Source organism: Tachysurus fulvidraco, chromosome 4, assembly GCF_022655615.1.
Source record: "Tachysurus fulvidraco isolate hzauxx_2018 chromosome 4, HZAU_PFXX_2.0, whole genome shotgun sequence".
Classification (NCBI taxonomy): Eukaryota; Metazoa; Chordata; class Actinopteri; order Siluriformes; family Bagridae; genus Tachysurus; species Tachysurus fulvidraco.
The window spans coordinates 5,362,493-5,384,470 of record NC_062521.1 but is presented as its reverse complement, the minus strand read 5'-3'; the positions used below and the strand labels follow the sequence as shown (position 1 = coordinate 5,384,470).

Sequence of the window (21,978 nt, the reverse complement as noted above, 5' to 3'; positions counted from 1 at the left end):
CTATAACTGTACCGATTATTCGTTATATAGAGAACACCAGTAATCAGCAGTAACTTTGTATCTGTAGCTTCAGAAAAACGACTTTCAAATCAAATCCACTGGCATATTTACAATAATTTTGATCACTGTTTCGTAATGGTGTTAATCTCCGTTAATACGATTATTCTGGAAAGTCACAACAGAATTGTTTCCTTGTGAACAGAATGTGACTCTTGGAATTAAGTAAGCTTTAAACAAATGCTGGTGGAAATCTTCCTCAGTTGACCAACAACATTCTGTATCTGTTTGTAGCTTCAATATCTAATATATATATATATATATATATATATGTGTGTGTGTGTGTATATGCATGTGTGGCATAAATAAAATACTTACCTCTATCATCATGTCCTCAGACATTGTGAGGTAGAAATGGCAGCTCTGTCAGCATGGGCTGTAAAATTTGACTCATGGCAGATTCACAATCGGGTTCAAATGGAACTGAGCGCAGGATGGTGGATATTTTTTTTGTTTTCTATATCTCTCAGTTATTCTTATTTGTTTGTTTCTACCCATTTATATTTAGTCCCACAACAAACTCATAACCTCATTTAATCCACCATGACCCTGACCAGCCAGTCACTAATGATTTAATGGTCTTGGTTTTCTCTCAAACTTCATATCTGACCATTCACAGAAGTCAAAACCAAGGGTGACCATCACAACGCTAGTCTTGACCTGATTCCCTGCAAAACTTTCTAAAGGAAAAAAAAAGCATAATGCAGTTAGAAGAAGAAGAAGAAGAAGAAGAAGAAGAAGTTTTATTTATATAGCGCCTTTCCATAGCTCAAGGTCGCTTTACATTTCACAAATACAGTACATTCAGACACTTACATATACACAACACATAATACATATAATTGCATTATCCGAAATGCTTGTTAAATAGATATGTTTTTAACTGGGACTTAAATGCACCCACAGATGTGATGTTTCGTAGTGTAGGAGGCAGCGAATTCCATAATTGAGGAGCCTTTATACTAAATGACCTTCCACCAACAGTAGACAAACGGAAAGGAGGGATGGACAACAAACCAAGTTCAGCTGATCTAAGGGACCAGCTAAGGGGAAAGTAGGTCAGACAGATATTGGGGAGCAAGACCATTTAATGCTTTGAACGTTAGAAGCAATACCTTAAAGTGTATACATGATGCTACAGGTAGCCAGTGAAGGTCATGAAGCAGTGGAGTAATGTGAGCAGAGCACCTAGTGGAGGTGAGAACTCGTGCTGCTGAGTTTTGATTGAACATACTGTAATCTTGCGATAAGTTTTTTTGAAAGACCAAGAAATAAGGCATTGCAATAGTCCAGACGTGAAGTGATTAGTGCATGAATTAAGGTTTCAGTATCAGCTATGGTGAGAGAAGATCGGAGACGAGCAATATTACGAAGATGGAAAAAAGAGTTTTTAACAAGAGAAGAATTGTGAGGAGTTAATTCTCCAGTTCATGAATTTTTAAAATGTTGAAAAATCAATCACAACTTGGGATCATTTAAGAGACTTTTGTAACATGTCTTGTCCACCGACGTGTCGTCAGCCATCTTGATAATGTTTTCTCACCAGCATCAGCACCCGGTAGCCCTGCTAGTTTTTCTGTTTGTTTGTTTTTTGTTTTTTTTTTGCTTTATCATGTCAACCCTATGAGAGCTTTACAAGCACGGTTAATGTCAGGAAACATCACAAGACCCTCAGCTCTGGTTCAGCAAAGGTTAGCACATTTGCCTCACACCTCCATGGTTGGAGGTTCGATTCCCGCCTCCACCTTGTGTGTGTGGAGTTTGCATGTTCTCCCCGTGCCTCGGGGGTTTCCTCCGGGTACTCTGGTTTCCTCCCCAGGTCTAAAGACACGCATGGTAGGTTGATTGGCATCTCTGGAAAATTGTCCGTAGTGTGTGAGTGTGAGTGAATGAGTGTGTGTGTGTGTGTGTGTGTGCCCTGTGATGGGTTGGCACTCCGTCCAGGGTGTATCCTGCCTCGATGCCCGATGACGCCTGAGATAGGCACCGGCTCCCCGTGACCCAAGAAGTTTCGGATAAGTGGTAGAAAATGAATGAATGAATGAAAGTTAAACACGATCGAAATCATAATAATCATCCAGGTTATAAGCATACAGTAAATTTAAATCTGTAACTACTTCAGTGGGAAGTGATCCAAAATCTGAGGCCTCCTGAGATGCATATTAGCTTGAGAAAAAGTCTGTGAAGAGGTTAAGATATTAATGAAAACAAGACTGAACACAACTGCATTGTTTCTTTAAACATCTAGCTTGGTGTAGTTTATCAGAGAATATTTTGGTTTATTTGTGACGAAAGATTTCTAATACAGGAGACGGGATCATCATAATGCAGGAGACATTATATGTGGAAGAGAAATAGCCCATGGATAGGTTATTCTACTAAAAAAAACTCTGTTGGCACTGGCACCATCAAAGATCACGTCTTATATATTACTTAATAGTTTATAGACTTTCCATTAAATTGTGCTCCCTTGAAGTGATGAGAATGAGTGCTTTCAGACTGACAGCACTCAGAACTCCATATCAGCCTTTATTGATCAAGGACAGCCTAAGAGTACGTGACATGTCAAGCAACCATTCACAGTTTGTGTTGTTCGGTGTCATGATTAAGGATATAAAAATGTAAAGTCGATGTTCCTACATAAACAGACCGGCGTGCAGCCATACTGTAGATCACAAGGAAGTGAATGAGTCTATACTGTGAACTTCAGATCAATTGGAAAATCCAGTGTTTAGCTGATCTCCAAACGCACTCAGTGTCACACGGAGGCTTCCTTCTTCCATGTGTGGAGTAGTGCGTGACGACGGCTTTGTTTCCAAGCGGACCGTTAAATATACACAACACGTACGTCTACCGGAAGTACCGTAGAAACCAAACGATCACATGTTGACTTTGAAAGCCCTGAAGTTTTTGTGTACCGTATGCTTCAGATATTTATCCAACGGTTTGTGGACATGACGCCTGAGGCAGAGACTAAATAAATATAAAATTATTCCTTTTTGTGTGTGTGTGTGTGTGTGTGTGTGTGTGTATGTGTGTGAACGGTAAAGCAGCACTCCACAGAGTTTTTTTTTTTTTTCATGGTCTTGAGTGACTCCAGCACACTCGGGCAAATTGTGGAGTCAGTCTGTCAGTGTTATCAGCTAGGCAAAAACTAATATACACTTTAAAGAGCACTTTATTACATTTAAATAAATGAGGTGATGCAACTCTTCTGGGAGCTAATTTCTTGTGCACGATTGGGCTGCTAACTGAAAAGACCTTGCTCCAGCATGCAGTAGACTTTGCTTCAAAGTGTTCATACCAAAAAGCATTGGAACTGCATTGGCGCTGCAGTCTCGGGCTCACGGTCTTGTCACAAATACTTACTTCATTGCTAACGCAGACACATAGGCACAGCAATAGTTATTGGATTATAAATGACTTCCATATGTTCTAACGTCCCATCCCCCCATCGTGCACTCATCCCTAATCTACTTCAAACTCCGGCTCTCTCTTCGTTCATCTAGCAACGACCTCCAGGAGCGTCTCGACGTTACACAGTGTGTTCGGATTATGATGGCATCTATAGTGACCTGGATTATGTCCATACACACTTGACACTTGACAAAGCAAGCAGTGCTCCTAGACATTATTCGAAGTAGGTCGACAGAAATAAAGCTGTTCGGGAAGTGCGGAAGTCAATAAACTAAAACTGATTACTGATATTTTCTCATCGACACCTGGTGACCTCATAAAGCCATGTATTGTTTAACAGGCTAAAACGGGATGTAATATTTTAACAGAAGAATCAATTTCTAAAGCCCACTGTGTAAGCGATCTGGCTCATTGTATTGTATCCTTTGATACAGGCTCTGGATTTGATATAAAATACTGCTTATATTGTGTGAAATGGAATAAACATTTATACTCACTAACTTCTCTTCCTGTTTAGCTTGGAGCAGGATAGGCTACAGGGTTTGGAGGAAGAAAAAGAAAGAAAAAAAAACACACACCAACGAGTGTGTTCCCTCCCACATATTTACTTTAATAGAGGAATATGTAGAATATGCATAACACTTTTAGAGCTACTGTGTTTTAATGAAAGGAAAAAACCCGATTCTGTCGTTTAATTAGCCGTATTTCATTTTATGCCTCGTAACGTACAGCTTTTCTTTTCATATATATATTTATTTTTTTATTTTGTTTTATTTTATTTCCCTCAATTGAAAATTTACACCTAAGGCACGTCTACAGGCAATGCTTATTTTTGCCGCAGTGAAAATATAGAAAATATAACGGATTAAATAATTACTATATGCTTTTTTTTTTTGTTGTTCACAATTCTTGATGGTGCAAAAGTTATTTGTCTGTGCACTCGGTTTGCATAGTCTACAGTGACCTAATTTTACCACAGATGATTCTCCTCAGCATTGCATGGGGTACTAATTAAAATTTGCCCTAAAAAAAAAAAATCATTAGAATCACACATCATATTCCTATCTGTTTGCTCCTTGTAACATGCTTTAATTTCATGCAATGTGACTGAATTCACTGTGAAGTTATAGTATACATGATTAGCCCTTTACACCCAGATCACATCTTTTGCTGTTTTGTTGACGTTCAGATCAGAAATGAAGGGTAATGTTGGTCATAACGGACACGTGGCTCGGTGAAGCCTAAACAGAGGAAGATGACATCATAACCGCGGTCTCACAGACAAATCTTCATTATGAGGCTCAGCACAGGGGGTGTGATAACAGAAGAAGGATAGATGTGACATAAAAGAGGGAAAATGGCCTAAAATGCCTCTTTTAAGTACATTTGACAAAAGCCCTGCTGACATTTTCTGCTTTAGGTCTTCTTAATGCATTGGCTTTGAACACTGGTGTGTTCCCTCCCACATGTGGTGGCACAGTTTGTAATAGAAAAGAAGCTTCCTCCACACATGATTATTACCTTGTCCTTCTCTTTTTTAGCAAAACTGCAGCCGACAGTGGTGTTATATTCACAAAGGCAACGAGATGCTGAATTAGAAATTTAAGCAGCTTGATTTTTTTTTTTTATTCCACACATTACTTGCTTAATAATTATCCGTATATGTTTCAACCGATGACAAATTGATGTATATAATGATGGATTAGATCCCAGAATTTGGTCGGGTTATTTAGACCTTTCCGTGCAACATGAAACCGTGTAAAAATACTTGAAAAACGCTTCCATTTGTTTTCTGCAAATTTTAATTGTCAATCATGTAAGCGCACTGGGGGCTGTTGGGAAAGCAAATAGATGATAGTTTCAACAGAGAGAGAGAGAGAGAGAGAGAGAGAGAGAGAGAGAGAGTCGTTGAACATAGTCCCAACGCATATGAAATGTAACTAATATGCCTGGGGCAGAGGTTTGTAGTCATAGCATTTGTAGGAATTCCAGTACAAATGTATTAAGTTTCTTCTGACTTTTGTAAGAACACTTTGCCATGTTAATACCCAGACATGCAACATTTCCTTGTAATGTGGAAGAAAAGTAAAAGAGTGCTTTCAAACCAGATATTTAGGTTACGTTTTGTTCAAAGTTTTTAGATGTGGAAATCTGAGCTAATATGAAATTGAGGCACAGATTTAAAGTGACATCATACGTAACATTAATAATAAACTTGTGATAAGTTGTTGTCGTCAGGCATCTCCCTCCTTTATGTAAAAAAGGTAACTGACTAAACATTGAAAAATAGTTTGTTTAAACCTTTTCATGAAATACTTGCATTTTTTCTTTATATGCTATAAGATATATAATCTCAGAGCTCATTTTACTTTCATCATGATGATGCCAGTGCACATGCACAATACACATCACAGTGTTGTGCCCAGTCACCTTACCCTGTGAAACTTGGTTTCAGGTCTGTAACACATTATATACACGCAATAAAAGCTTTAAATATGGTTCAGGTGTTTTGCAGTCTCTTGAAGTGTCCTTGCAGCCAACTTTACAGATGTTTTATAATTTCTGGGTCGCTTACAGTGTCGATTAGCTGACAAAACACCTTTTCGCACTAGATGAGTTTATCCAGCGAGACTGAATTGCTCAGATTTGAAGAAACATCTTAACGTTTTGTGAGCTGTGTGCGGGCCTAAAAGACGTCAGCAGGACGTCAAAAAAATGACACAGGAAATCCTTTGAGTAAACCTCAAAGTTTAAAAAAACACAACTTGTGGAGCAGAAACCAAACGTGTGTGATAATTACAAAGGACGGGATGGCAAACGTCTGTGAGTTTTAAATAACCAAGTACAGTTTCTCATGCAAGCAAAGCCAGATTGATAACACTGTTAGTGTTCTAGTTCTGGTTTATGATCACAGTGTAAAAATAAGTGAAGGATAATTGAACACCACAAGTTGGGAGTTCACTAGTAGGTTATTCACTAGAAGTTAGACTTTCAGTGATAAAAATGTGTTCTGAGTTTACAAATAAATACACCTCCATTTCTAATTTATGTAGCATACTGTACAAGGGGAAATGTGATAATTACACCCTTTTTCCTTTCAATATTTGCAATTTCTTCCCTCTAGCATAGCTGCAATAACAAAGTTGCTGCAGAATCATTTATATGTAGTGTGCAGTGTTGAACCTGGGTGAATGCAACATAAGCTTTTAATAGAAACCCGTGCATGACTTTTATTTAATGAACAATCATCAGTGCGTAATGGATTTTTCCCTGTTTAGTGCATTGCCTCAATATAAGTGTCACCTGTGCACTTAAATTATTTTCTGACATAATGTATTTTCTGTTCATTTGCAAATCAAAGCGAGTTTAATATAGTGTTAATAAACCTTCCGATAGCAAAACGTTTAATGTTGCATGGTAAAAAAAAATATGAAAATTCATTTTAAAAAATGAACTCAAACACACTCTCTCTCTCTTTTACACACACACACACACACACACACACACACACACACACACACACACACACACACACACACACACACACACACACACACACACACACTGACGCGTGCTGACGTAAGGAGCGCATCAGACCGCCTGCCGCAGCACTAGCAAACAGTTTGACTTGTACTTATGGCTCCGTTTAATCGCTCATATGGGTGTGGCGAGCAGGAATGTGCTTTTATGGCCACCTTGTGTTCATTCATTCTCCGGAACGGTGTTGGTCACTAAAATCCCTTCATTAGAATGCCTGTATATCGGCTTGATCGTGCCGTGGGTGGTTTCCGTGTAGCAGAGAGCGGTGCAAACCGGCAGCACAACACGGGGAAGAAAACGCAGGGAATTCGGAGACATCGGGTTGTGTTTTTGCGCAAAGCATGAAAATGTGCTCGCTCTGTTACTGCGCTCATTCTGAGCTCCTTTAAAAAAAAGTACAACCCAGAAATTACTCTCATCACGCCCCCAATAGCCCCCCGACTCCTGGGAAAACACACACACACGCGCGCGCGCACACACACAACTTTTGCGTGTACGTCGCCAGTCTGTCCGCTCACGGCGCGCCACCGTTTGGCTCCTTTTTAACGCGTTGTTTTGGTTTTTTTCTCCGCGGACACCCAGGACACGAGGAGCAGTGTGAACGTCGCTGTTTTTACATCTGCAGGATATTTGCGGTGCGGCTCGTGCGAGAAACCGAAGGACGCGGAGACACGAGGTACTGTCTGCGCGCTCTCGCCGTTTCCGGCATCCCCCCTTTCACCAGCAGCCGATTTGGACTGCGTTACCCAGATTGTCAGCTTCCTTCTCCGTTTGGCTTGATGAGCCGCCGGAGTCCTTCATCAAGACTTTTCATTACAGCGTTTTTATCCTCCTCCTCATCCTCCTCATCCTCTCCCGTTCTATCGCGTTTTTCCAGTCCGACATGGAAGATGGGCCGCCTTCGACCAGCTGCTTCAGAAGGCTCGCGGACTGTTTTCTTGGCTCAAGTAGGTACATTTGTGTTATTTCCCTCCTCACCGGCAAGCTCGTGCCGTTTGGTGCTATAAAATTCAGCTGTACGGATCTTTGACTTTTGTTTACAAACTTTTGCCCCATTTGCGCAAAGTTAACAGGCGCGAGCGGTTTTTTTTGTTTTTGTTTGCTTTTTTGTGTAGTTTGGAAAGTTTCCGATGCAAGTTCTTGGAAATAGCCCGCGGCACATGGCTGTCATACAGCTATCACTAGACATCATTTAACACCATTTGTAATTTGTAACGTTTAGTGTTTATAGAAGAGCTGCGATGAGACAAGTGATTGAAGTCCAAACAAGACGAGCATGTTTTATGATTTACAGCCAGGAACATGCCAAGAACAAATAAACTTCAATGTTAAGTCTTTCAGCAAATACAAGTACAATCACTGATTAACCTTCACTCCTTATATATATATATATATATATATAGATAGCTAGCATATTGCTTTTAACTAAAATTCCCCGCTGAAGCAATCAAATTCAGACCCATATGTCAGTTTTTTGTTTGTTTGTTTGTATCAATACACCTAATAACACCTAATGACTCTAGTTTTCACAGTTGATTTCCTAATCCATGGTATAAACCTCCTCTACTGTGCCTTCAGCACTATTGCGAACGCTGTATGTCTGTCAGAAAGCTTCACATCCTCATGCACCACCTGGTTTGTTTATGTATTTGCCAGAAGGCCCATCTTTGGTTTTGCTGCCTGCTGCTACATAATTCTTCTAAAACATGCACAAGTTGTAGATCTTTGCAGTATGTGATGATGAAAGGTTATTCTCTCCTCCTCCTTTTTTTATTTTAGCCATCTGTGAAATTTTAGATTTTCGTTTTCCACAGAAAAGGCCCGTTTGCTCCCTTTGCAATACACATAAACCTGGTAAATCCTTCGAATAATTACCACACATGAAAAGACCTTATGTGTAAAACGGAACAGTAAAGTATCTGCTCCGCTTTAGCTTTTTAGTTCTTGGAGATATTTTATTGTAAAAACAAATGGAATAAATAAATAAGTTATATTTTTCCTTTCTTCAGTGATGTGCTCTTAAGGTTACAGTACAACAGGTGTGGTTTGTGTGTGATCGGTATTCAAGCTAGATGGTATCATATCATATTATCTCCAATACAGTGTTTTTTCGGAGCTTTGCATGTCGGCTTCTTACGAGCTGCTTTGATAATCAGTGATTGTGGTACTGTGTACAGCCAGTCGTACGTTTTTAAGCTTTACATTTTAATCACTATGATTTCCAGATCAAACAATTATAATGCCAAACAACAATTAATAAAATAAACCTACATGTTTGTGGATCTTGTTAACTGAGCTGTTAAAATGAGTGCTTTGTCAACATCAGGTACAATGTGCTTAGTATAAAGTAAATGACTCCACAGATACATATTGTGTTACAGGTGCAGGATTAAAGTGGTCAGGATTTGATTAGATTAGATTAGATTTCCGGTAGAATCAGTTCACTGAACATGGGTAATCGTCATTTCTTGATCGACTTTTATTCCCTCTTTAGAAAAGCAAGTACAAGTATCAGACTGATCAACTGAGTTTTCGTTTTCAGACTTCATTTTATATTTGCACAATCGGGTCCGATTAGTGAAGGGAAGACACGGTTTGTTTGAAAGAAATTGGCAAAAAAAAAAAAAGATGTTAAATGATATAAGGAAACTTTTGACAAGCGGTGTATATTCTAATAAAAGTTTATTTTGTGGTTATAGTGACTGGTGATAGTCAGCACTCTTTGTGCTATTAGGCTCTTGCTGCACATTTGTGGCTTACCACAGTAGGATTTGCGTCACAGCACTTTGAAGTCTCAAAGGTGTAACTGTTTTGTAGGGTTTGCTTTGTGTATAACGACCAGATAGTGAGCACAGAAACAAAACCACATTTAAATTGTCAACATAAATATATTTTTTTTTTCGACTTGTAACTAGGCTGATCGAGTTGCAAGGGAAGCGTGTTTGCTTGAATATGTAAACAAGTACTGTGTCTAGGAGTCGTATCTTTCTAATTGTATCCCGAGACTGCTTCATATCTTCTCTGAAGATAATTTGGCTCATTTCAGTAGTTTTAGTTTTCATAGACTAATGTCTTTCAGGTGTGGTAGAATATAAACGATCTTGTTTTGGTTGTTGTGAATAAAAAAAAGACTTGCATGTCCTGAATTTGAGTTAAACTTGATCAGGGTTGGAATCCTGACTTGACAATAACGCTAGCTTTTCCTTTCACGTCTTCAGATTAACATACTTCTGGGCATTAAATACTGGTTTGTCGCACACAATAAGCTACCCAGCTTGCTTTTGTATCATTTAAAACCTGTTAGAAGCATGTTGACATGAAATGTAAGGAAGACTCTTGGTGAGTTCACATGATCAAAGCTGTGACTGACGTCCCTGCGTCATGTTCGTTAGATGAGACAATCATTAGGAAATTTAAAAATGCGTCACCACATGTGAATGACTACAGTATGACACAGGCCAGTGTTCATGCACATCACCAAGGTAAATGTTTTTAAGTCAAGGAAAATATTTTTAATGGACATTTACACGCGAACTACACTCACGCTGAGGTGGAAAGGGAATTTGCTGCTACTCGGCGGACTCAGCTACTGCTACTCATCAAGATGCATAAAATTTCTGTGTCTGAGATGAAAATACATGAAAATTGTTTGCTCGAATCAATGAAGAACACATGTAATGCACTCGTGTGTGTGTGTGTGTGTGTCTCCCGGCTGTATCGGAGAGGTGGCCTTTGTGTTTATTTTACTTTACCTTAAGTTCTAGTGGAACATGTCCACACCAGACACTAACAAGCTGCCTCTTAAAGCCCTTGAGGAAAAAAAATGTCAAGACTCTTAAAAATTTAAAATGACGCACCCTGAAACAGGGAGATGTTTACGTTTAAAGTCGTTGTTTAAACATCTTTCCGTTGCTTTGATAAAAGATTATTGTGAATAATTCATTTCGGGGGGAAACAGTTTAATCTTAAATAATGAATGAATAATTTGACATCTGTTTGGTGGCCAGCATTGAAAAAGAATTAAACCGATAGAATAAGATTCTGTTTTGTGATTGTCAATATTCAAGAGAATTTCAATAGTATAGAATGTTTGCAAATTTTTCAGTAATATGTTAATGTTTGAGACATACAGATCTGTAACAGGTGCGACAATCAACTAACACAAGGAGCTGCTTATAAATAATAAATAAATACATTTAATGTTAGATTGAAGGTATTTTGGGTGTCATTTGAAATGTTCTAGTTTTTACTAGTTAAAAAAAATCCCAGAAAGTTGCGGGATGTAATCGACTATGTTTGGTGGTGTTTTACCAACGTAGTTGGCTTAAGTTCCATTTTTTTATAGCACTATATTTTGTATAGCACTTTTTTGAAAAATGGACATTGTTTTAAAGCAGCTTTACAAAAGTACAGAAACTTAGAATAGTTTTAAAATGAAGTTACAATTTATTTTCTGTCTTACTGTCTATCCCACTGAACAAATCTGTGGAAAGAAAAACCTTACTGAGATGATATGAGGAAGAAAAACTTAGAGGAACCAGCCTCAGAAAGGAACCTCATCCCCATCTGGGTGACACTGGACAGGAAATAATGTCCTTTCTAAAACAGTTTGTTGTCCTTCGGAAATGTAGCGCTGTAATAAGAGTAAGCGACTGAAGTTCAAATGATGAATCAGCATTAATGCAAGGAAATTTCATATTCAGAGTCTTCCAGTTTTTCTGAGAATAATTAACCAAAAATTGACTTCAGCCTCTTAAACATGTAGATGTTTTAGTTTATCTTTGCTGCATATATGACGTATCATAAAAAGCAAAAAACAAAAAAACAATGAATAGAAAGAATAATACAACGATATAAAAGTAGACAATCTTTTGTATCGGCTTGAAAGTTTAAAAGAAGTCTGTTAATATCAATAAATAGCATTAGAAATTGTAGTTGTATTTATTCATAATTGCACATTTGTATTCATCTTACTTTATGGCTTCTACCGTCCTTATTAAGCTACTTATAAAATAGCACTTGATCCAGCGCAACCTTTTTTTTCCCCCTTGATGAACAAGAAATACAATGAAAAGTATAAAGTATCAAGTTAAAGCAATGGTGAAAAATGCAGTTTAGTGATTTAGAAGAAATCAGTAAGTCTAAGTTTAAGTTATCAGAATCAGAAAGGTCTTTATTGCCAAGTAGGTTTTCACATATGAGGAATTTGTTCTAGTTTATTTATTAGTTCATTTGTTTATGAATCACAATCATATTAATACACATGCATATACACCATAGCCTTGACCACACAAACACTACCATCCACTACGTAGTCTAACATGCAATTCTCTAGTTATTCTTGAGGTCTGAATTTGTGCACATTTTGCTATTAACTGCTCAGTAAGCACACGTGAAGCAACTTTAAATAACACCTGTGTGAAATACTTGCGAAGTCAGAGATGGTCATATTCTTTTTTTTTTTTTTTTTTTTTTTTTTTTTTACGCCACTGATGATGCAAGAGCCGTGAGTAGTGTTTCAGTTCATGTTCAGGAAAGCTCTGAAAATGGAAACTACCAGAATCAAACTGAATTAGTCAGCATTTTGAAACTTTAGCCAGCTTTCACAATGAGTCCTGAACCGCACCCTGAACACATGGACACAACTGCATCTCCACATTTGCCCCCATTGTTGAAGCTTCCATATTTATTTATTTGGTTTTCATATAAGTTCATGTTTTATCAAGGAAAAAAAAATTTGCATATGTAAAATTCTCCAGTTTCTTCTTCTTCTTCTCTTTTTTTTTTTACTCCTTTTGCTCAGCAGAAATGTTTTATTAACAAACTGAAATGAATTTCTCTTATTTTTAAACATGTGCATTTGAATAATAATGAGGGGAAATCCATCACTTCTCTTCCTTGCTTCTGTTTTATTCCATCATGTATTTTTCTTCACTACTATTCCAACTCATCTGTTCCTCTTTATCTCTTTGCAAACAATTGTAGCGCTCATGCGCTTGTCGTATGCTAACACGTCAAAAATGATTGGGAAATCAGAAATACTACAGTCTAGAGGTGTCACCCAGACAGCTTGAATTTTATCGTGATCTACGTATCACAATGCAAAGTTTGAAAGTGTGTGTGTGGGGGGGAGATTATTTTGTCTGTGTGGTAAGCCGAGATACGTTATGGCTGTTTGTTTTATGGATTTTTTGCTCTGCTAGTGAAAACCGATCCCGAAAAAACATACTCACCTCTCTAACTAGCTAGTAGAATTAAAGTGGTTAACAAGGTCGATGGGAGAGATACAGTAAAACGTCCCAGTTCTAAATATAAGCGCTCCTGGAACGCTCTGAATAGACTCAAGTGGAGGCATGACAAAATGTTATGAGCAAAATGGGTAGAGATGGTCAATTTAATCTTGGACTATGGTGATAAGGGAATTTGCTAGTGCCTCTGGGTTATATGCGAGTTTGAAAAAAATTAAGTGTGACTTTGAACTGTTCTTGCCAGATGTCAGGTATTTTTGTGGTAGAGGTTGTGGCTAATACAACGACTTTATCTGTCAATGCAAAATGTCTGCGTTAAGGTAATCTGGGACTTTTGGTCCTTGGTTAGTATGATGGCTTCAGCCAGTGTGCCGGTTTCCAGCACCTTTTATATAATGGCATTTAATGTCTGCTTCTTTGGGCGAACCTTATCCAGTGAATGCAGAGGTGAAGGTCACTTGCTGTTCTTATATTTTTGCTTGCTTTAAAAATCTAATGGTCTGATACAAAAGGATCTGTGTTTTATGTTGCTAGTGTTGTTTACACAGCTAGGTCTAAATACCAGGAAATATACTTCCGTCTCATATCGATCTTTTGGTCTCCAACCCAAATGGCGTTAAAATTGCAGCCCCAAAAAAACAAACAAAACATAACTGGTTTCACACCTGAGTTCAATTTCTCTAGCCACACCCAGGCCTGATTACTGCTACACCTGGTCACAATCAAGAAATCACTTACATAAGACCTGACTGACAAAGTGAAGTAGACCAAAAGATCATCAAAAGCTACACATCATGCTGAGATCCAAAGAAATACAGGAACAAATGAAAGAGAAAGTAATTGAGATCTATCACTCTGGAAAAGGTTATAAAGCCATTTCTAAAGCTTTGGGACCCCAGCAAATCACAGTGAGAGCCATTATCCACAAATGGCAAAAACCCAGAACAGTGGTGAACCTTCCCTGGAGTGGCCGACCGACCAAAATTACCCCAAGAGCGCAGCAACGACTCATGACTTATTGTGATGTCACAAAAGACCCCACAACAACATGCAGAAAACTGCAGGCCTCACTTGCCTCAGTTAAGGTCAGTGTTCATGACTCCACTGTAATAAAGGGACTGGGCAAAAATGGCCTGCATGGCAGAGCTCCAAGACAAAAAACACTGCTGAGCAAAAAGAACATAAAGGCTCGTCACAGATTTGCCAGAAAACATCTTGATGATCCCCAAGACTTTTGGGAAAATACTCTGTGGACTAAAGAGACAAAAGTTGAACTTTTTCCAGTGTGTGTGTCCCAGGACATCTGGCGTAAAAGTAACACTGCATTTCAGAAAAAGAACATCATAGCAACAATAAAAATATGGTGGTGGTAGTGTGATGGTATGGGGCTGTTTTGCTGCTTCAGGACCTGGAAGTCTTGCTGTGATAAATGGAACCATGAATTCTGCTGTCTACCAAAAATTCCTGAAGGACAATGTTCGGCCATCTGTTCGGGACCTCAAGCTGAAGCGAACTTGGGTTCCGTAGCAGGACAATGATCCAAAACACACCAGCAAGTCTACCTCCGAATGGCTGAAGAAAAACAAAATGAAAACTTTGGAGTGGTCAAAGTATTGACCTGAATCCTATTGAGATGCCGTGGCATGATGTTAAAAGGCGGTTCATGCTCGAAAACCCTCCAATGTGGCTGAATTACAACAATTCTGCAAAGATGACTCATTGCAAGTTATTGCAAACACCTGATTGCAGCTCTTGCTGCTAAGGTTGTCGCAATCAGTTATTAAGTTTAGGGGGCAAGCACTTTTTCACACAGGGCCATGTAGGTTTGGATTTTGTTTTCTCTTAATAATAGAAACCTTCATTTAAAAACTGCATGTTTTGTTTACTTGTTATCTTTAACTAATATTTAAATGTGTTTGATGATCTGAAACATTAAACTGTGACAAACATGCAAAAAGAAAAAGAAAAAAAAATCAGGAAGAGGGCCAATACTTTTTCACACCCCTGTATCTGCCTTTGACAGAAATTTGGCAGCAAATAGTCTTGAATGTCTTTGGATGCATTAGCAGTAAGACGTTCCCCACACTCCAATTAAGCAGCAAAATAATACATTATTTATTAATCCGTCCATCCATCCATCCATCTATCGATCTTCACAAACCACCTGATTCTTTTCAGGATTATAGTGAATACAGGTCATACAAAGAAGACTTTTGAGGGTTATTGAGGGTTCAGAGGGTTTGGGAAAAAATTTCAGATGTTCAAATATAATCCAAGTGACACAATTTGATGTAATATTGTAAGCACTGGTCTGTTGGAATACATATAGCCAGTAACAATCTCTTTTAAGCCTTCTTCTGAAAGCCCAATCCATCCAATCTGAAGGCTTACATTTAAATGACTGCTTTCAAACACGACTGCAGACTACGTCCAGGCCATGCAGTAGTTTCTGCTGGGCTACAGACGTATTTTGGGTCTAGGTTTGGCCCTGGCTCAAACCTGTATGACCTCAGTGTATTGAGTTCCATTGCCGTTCTAATTTCAGATACATTCCAAATACAAATGCAATACATTCCAAATACTTTCCATCATTAATTTTTACCTGTAGGAACCTTAAGAAACCCCACATGGACACCAAGAGCCCTGGACAGGCAGTTGACTTATAGAGCTGTGAGACAGCAGTGTCACTCAGTACATATTTTTAAATATCACTGCATTATGTAATTATAATTTTATTTTTTTTATTATTAGAATAAAAAAGTAAAGCCAATCCTGTAGTTTCACAGAATTGTCAGGAGAAAAACAATACATACATAATCAAATTAAAGTAAATTAAATATTTGTTTTGGATGTTAAATTTGTTACCGTATTGCTAGGATATTTTATAAATAATAGTATTAATAACAATAAAAATAAGTAGAATAATTCTTAACGGCAGGACTGTTTGAAGCTGAACTTAAATGTCACTTGTGTCTCTAATCCTCTCAGCCTGAAAAGAAAATGTTCATGCAGAAAGTTTTAGGCATCTAACAACTGGTGCAGTTTATATGCAAAATTCTAAAAGAAAAAAAAGCAAACACTTAAAAAACCTCCTAACTTTTGCATGGTGCAGTGAAGTCTGCACTTAGCCTACAGCAGGTGAATATGATTACCGAGCATGACGCTGCTGGAAAAAAGTCACAGGTCAGCACCATTTGCACACTGTTTTTCATGCAAACTAGGCTACAGTAAGGCTTCTATGCAAATCTTATTGCACCACTGCTCACGCTACTCGACGTCTGCTTCAATATTCTGTCAAACGCGGGAAGACATTTCCTCCCCCGGTGCCCACTGTAATTTGTGCCACTGTCTACGACTGCTAAAAGACGCTCAGACTACAAGTCCCTCCACTTCAATTACTTTACAACTTTCCATGCTCTTGTGAGACAACAGTAGCAGTTTACATGAGGGTGTTGTGTAAAATATCAAAGCGTGTAGATTCTGTCTTAGCTAGTGTATAAATGTATATTTGTAAAACACAAACTATGCACATTATTGAATTTATTAAATGATCTTTTAAGAGTTTTTAACAACAGAAACTGTTGCTAAAGGCCTGTTTTTTTTAATTTCTGCAAAACTTTAAGCTTGGCTAAATTTTATGCCTCTGTTATATAGTTCTAGGTCAATGCTCTTTGGCCAAGAATAATAAATGAAATTCGGTGAAGATGAATGTAATGTTGGATCATATACTTTATGCAGTCTGGGTCATTGACTACATTCTCTAAACATGTGGAAACATATAATACTGGAATCTAATGGCTAATAACGGACAACTGAAACCATCACAGACGAGCCAAATAAATGAGGCAGACCCGTTTCTGTCAGCTTATTGAGAAGGGGCACAGATTGGTGAGTGAGGGAGAGTTTCTGTAGCACATTTCCTAAGGAATTTACTGAGGAAGAGGAGTGCAGCCAAAATGAGTCATGCTATAGAATTGACTTTCTTTTAGGCCTGCGAGTCCTGTTCCTTCTCTAAAACGTCGGCTGGTGCGTCATTTATGTTATTGCATAATGCTATTGCTGCCAAGAAATCCAAACACTGTAAGGATAAAGGGGAATTCCATCATCAGCTACATTGTGTCTTCAAAAGTGCTGTTTTGATTTCTTAATGCCCCCCCCATGGCTCCGTTTAATTTTCATTGAATCACAGAGGATTTAAAGCATTTGCATTTTCCCATATAATCATGTAGTCTTTCTAACAGCCAGTGAGTCCAGATTGTTAACCAGGATCTCTGACTTACTGAGATTTCACCTGTTTTAACTTGCGAGTCAGTCGTTGGAATCTGAACAGCAAACGTTTTTGTCTGTAAAAGTCTATCAGCTCGTGCTGAAACGAATCTCGGATCGTTCTTCACCTTCCCCAAGCTGCTTTTGTTCACGTTACCCGCTTTGCATCTCGACCAACGTAAATAGACCTAATTGCGCCCTCATTAATTACATACGAGTCATAATTACGATGAGTCATGTATTATTCTCTCCCAAGAAAATAAATATAACCTAGGTGACAAAATTTGACGTAATCGTGTAAGCGCCGGTCTGCTGGTATACGGATAGTTTTAAACCTTTTTCTGAAAGTACTGTTTATACTGTATATAAAGCGCTGTTTGAAAGCTTGTATATAAATGTTGTAGCCAACATTCCTTTAGCACAGCGCTTAGCTTACCTACTTATTTAGCGAAGGTTCTGCAAACCACGTCCAGCAGAAACTACTGCATGGCCTCAAAAGTATTTTGGGTCTTGGTTTGACGCCGGTTCAAACATGTATGACCTCAGTGTGTTGACCTCCATAGCAGTTATTTTTAATTGAGTTATTAGCTACAAATCTTAATCTTGCTCCACCACCACCACCACCACCCATTGAGGTAACAAATGATCATTAGCATGTGGTGAATTTGGTCACTTAAATTTGTAGAGAATAAAACCGGTGATCACCATCGAAATTATTTTTGACCCCATCAAAAATATACGTCGGATATTTTCCACAATTGGCGTAGAATCTGATCACTTCCATACTGACATAGTACTTAATCCAGATGTTAGGATCTTTGCACTGGTTGTTTTATCAGACCAGACAGTCTTTTCCATGCTTATTTTAATGTATATGTGTTTGTACATGCTCCTTTGTGGAGGTCATTGTTTTAAGGCTTCTCTAGGTCAACACTAATATAATCTGACAGGCATTCTCATCCCCAATTGGACCAACAGCTCCAGAGCAAAACAAACAATGAGGCTGTATTGTCATGCGGGAAACACTCTTCAGAGAAGGAATCGCACTTCCTGTCTCAGCTGGATGTCGTTTAATCGTTGCAGTGATTTCCTTTCCCCAAGCGGCCTCTCTTTTTCCGCAGAGAAGTCAATAAAGATGATGCACATTTTGTCTTGAAATGCCGGCCCTCCAGAGCTTAATGTTACAGTGTGCTTCACAAACATCGTTCAACGTGGCCGTCTTTCATTACTTTTCAGCACAGGACAAGAAGACACGACGCTATCTAGTTTCTCATGACTCATGGCGTTGCGTTGTATTTTTTTTTGTTTTATTTACTTTGAGGTAAATTAAGAGACGGACAAAAGATGCTGCTGTAATGTAAGTGATAACAGGAACAAACTTGTCTCATTGTAAACAGTTTTAATAATGTTTATAATGTGCAATAATGGGACAGTGATGTGAGAAAAAAGAGAGAGTAAGAGATGAGTACGGTATGAGAAATGTGGTGATAAGTTTACTGTAACTTTATGTCTATTTTATGCCTTACTTATTGTGTAGTTTTTCCCAAAACAACTATGGCTTATTCAGGGAATTAATTAAATGATCAGATCCTTTAGTTATCAGTGTAAATCTGTACCAGTGAGACTGGGCTCCTATATAATCTGTGCATCCTGTAGATTGCTGTTTTATCTGCTGTGTATAACTTAATATAATATAATATAATATGTCCTTGGCTTATCCAGAGACAAATCCAATGCAGCGCAGCTACACAGCTGTAGTAAACGTGAACACGGTCTAGATTAAGTTCAGGGCAATGGCTCGGACGTGGCAGTGCGAGCCTGTCAGCGTGACCATTTGTTCTAACCACTTACTGATCAGCGGGACATGCTTTTAGTTTAAATCCCTCTTACGTCATCGAGCTGTTTGGTGGTCTTAACATTCAAGGCTCTGTAAAGGCAGCGAGAGACTGCAGTTCTCATCAGTGGTATCCTAGGCTCACTGGCCGAGCGAGCTTTAGTATTCTGCAGAAGTTTATGAATGAACGTTATTCATCTTATGTTTTTTTTTTTCAGATCTCGTGTGTGGTATGAAACAGCTGATTTGAATGCTGAAACTATATAATTTTAAGCCTGATTGATTCAGCTTACATCATATAAATATTAATAATAACAGCAGTCTTTAATGTGGTCAGCAGCTCATCCTCGGTTTTTAAATGAATAGCACATTTTGGACAGAGAGCCAGAGTTGCCCAGTGTAGCATGTTGTGGCCAGAGATTAGAGGTAGATTTATCAATTTGTACAAGCTACTGGATGTTAAAAGAGCATAAAAAAGTATGTATGATCACAGCCTTGGCAGCAAAGACTCCAGAGAAAGAGGAGCATGGTCTCGTTCACATCCATGCCTTATCTCCATATGAACCCGTATTTTATAGCCTGCACACCTTCTGAATAATGAGCATAGCCACGAGAGTGGAAATAATGCAGATTACCTTTCCATGGAAATCTGTATGTGTGCATGTTTCAGTGCAAGATCACACATTGGGCTTGCACATTTGTTCACATATGTGTTGGAGCGTGTGTAAGGCTGGAGGAGGAGGAATCAAATCCGTAGTATCATCACCTCAAGGTTGTTCCTGTTTACTTTTTGGTGTTTGTGGTGATGACTAGCGAGATGGGCCGATTCTTCGAAATTAAAGTGTGTATGTGTGATATAGGCTTGAGCGAGTACTTTCAAGACCGTTGCCATTACTATAAATGATGACATAATGTATTTTAAGCAAGCTTCGGCCTATAGCGTTTCACCATTTTATCAACAATATAATTCTGCCATGTAATAATCGCAAGCATTTTTGTTCACATCTCAGAAACTCCATGCAGCCTTGAAAATTACGCTACTAATATATTGCCTCTTCTCCCCCGCTCTGACGCCATTTTTCTTCACCTTATCGGCAGAAAACCTGTAAATGAAGTGCCGGGGGAGAAACTGTACACGGCTGAGATCCCAGCAGGTTTGCATTTAGGGTGCAGAGGTAACTGCCCTCCACCCTTCCCCTCCTGCTCCTTCCTTTTTTCATTTGCACGGGCAGGCAGTGTCTCTGCAGCCCTCCCGTAGATAAGATAAGAAACACATGCTCTTCCCACCTCCTGGCGAGGGAGTCCCAGCTGGACCTGCTGACGCACGCAGCCTCTTACACACCCACCCGAGCCTGCTTCGCTCTCATGGCAGGCAAGTGAAAAAGTACTACCTTGGCAGAGTGCCTTTGACACGGTGCCAGAAAGAGGGCCGTTCACAAAAAGCCGGCCCTTTTTATTTTCTATTTTATTTCTTTTTTTCCCCTCCTCACTCTGTTGCGCTTCGCTGTATCGGAACCCCTACACCTCCGCTGGCTTTATTTATTACTGTAAAGCTTTAGAGCTACACACTTCCTGGCCATAAGAGGCGTGAAGCTGACCGCACACAGAGCTCTTAGTCTCGGAGCTCAGCTCATCAAATAAACTCTCTAAAAGGCAAGGCTGTGATGAAGGAGCCCTGTTATCGTACTCCCCATCAGCACAGACAAATCCAATTGACGGCGGAAACCACTTTTATTGGCTCGGTATAATTTATGCAGGGGATTCGGAGGGATATATATTTGCTTTCAGGACTGGACTTTCAGTTACCTTGTCAGAGCGTAATTGTTTCAAACTGGCATTTATAGCTTGACGTATACAAAATTTAAGGCCTTTATTATTTATTTATTTAAGGTTTGTTTTCTTTAAATGTTTTTTAGGTCCAAACTTGGTGCGACTTGCTTGCTGTGTGTGTGTGTGTGTGTGTGTGTGTGTGTGTGTGTGTGTGTGTGTGTGTGTGTGTGTGTGTGTGTGTGTGTGTGTGTGTGTGTGTGTGTGTGTGTGTGTGTGTGTGTGTTTTTTTAAGACGAAATTTTAGGCAAAATTCAGGCGAAACTGAAAACCAACCTACAGCCTTTTAAGATGTTTTTCTGCAAACATACAAGATCAAACAGTTTATATGGAAACTCTGATCGATCAAACTAAGGTCCTAGGTAATAATAATAATAATAAAAAATTCTATCTCTTGCTATAAAATATAACTGTTACATGGTTTAGTTTGCTGTCCTGTCAACTCTGATCTTATCAAGCAAAATATTTTAAACACAGGTAAATTCACCTATTTGTAAACAAATGTAAGATTTTTAAGCTTCTTTTTGTAGACTTTTGAAATTTTTTTCTTTTTTTTGCCAGTTTTTGGCTTTGCTTATTTAAAACTTCGATATCTAGAAAGGAACAAAATGATTTTAAGCTTGATATTGTTTAAAAATAGGATTAATGGTCTTGCATTTGTTTTATTAGAACACACATTTTGTTGTTGTTGTTGCTCAGCATTCTTAGGTATCATTTTTTGCAGTGCAGGGAAATTATAGTCTTCCAGTTCCTGAAGCAATTGGCCAGAAGATCCTTCAAAAGATATCA

The 21,978-nt window shown here is 38.6% G+C and overlaps 1 protein-coding gene across 4 annotated transcripts in view; it reads left to right on the top strand.

The window, feature by feature from the left end:
- The window catches only part of pde10a (phosphodiesterase 10A), a 69,781-nt gene that overhangs the window by 14,234 nt on the left and 33,569 nt on the right, over positions 1 to 21,978 (top strand). The window contains exon 1 of one of the 4 annotated variants that reach the window (XM_027165949.2): positions 7,037 to 7,961. The exons of the other annotated variants lie outside the window; for them this stretch is intronic. Within the exon in view, the coding sequence (XP_027021750.2) occupies positions 7,898 to 7,961 (64 nt within the window). The 5' untranslated portion in view covers positions 7,037 to 7,897. Of the gene's footprint in view, positions 1 to 7,036; positions 7,962 to 21,978 lie in introns of those variants that run through there. 4 annotated transcript variants of the gene reach the window in all.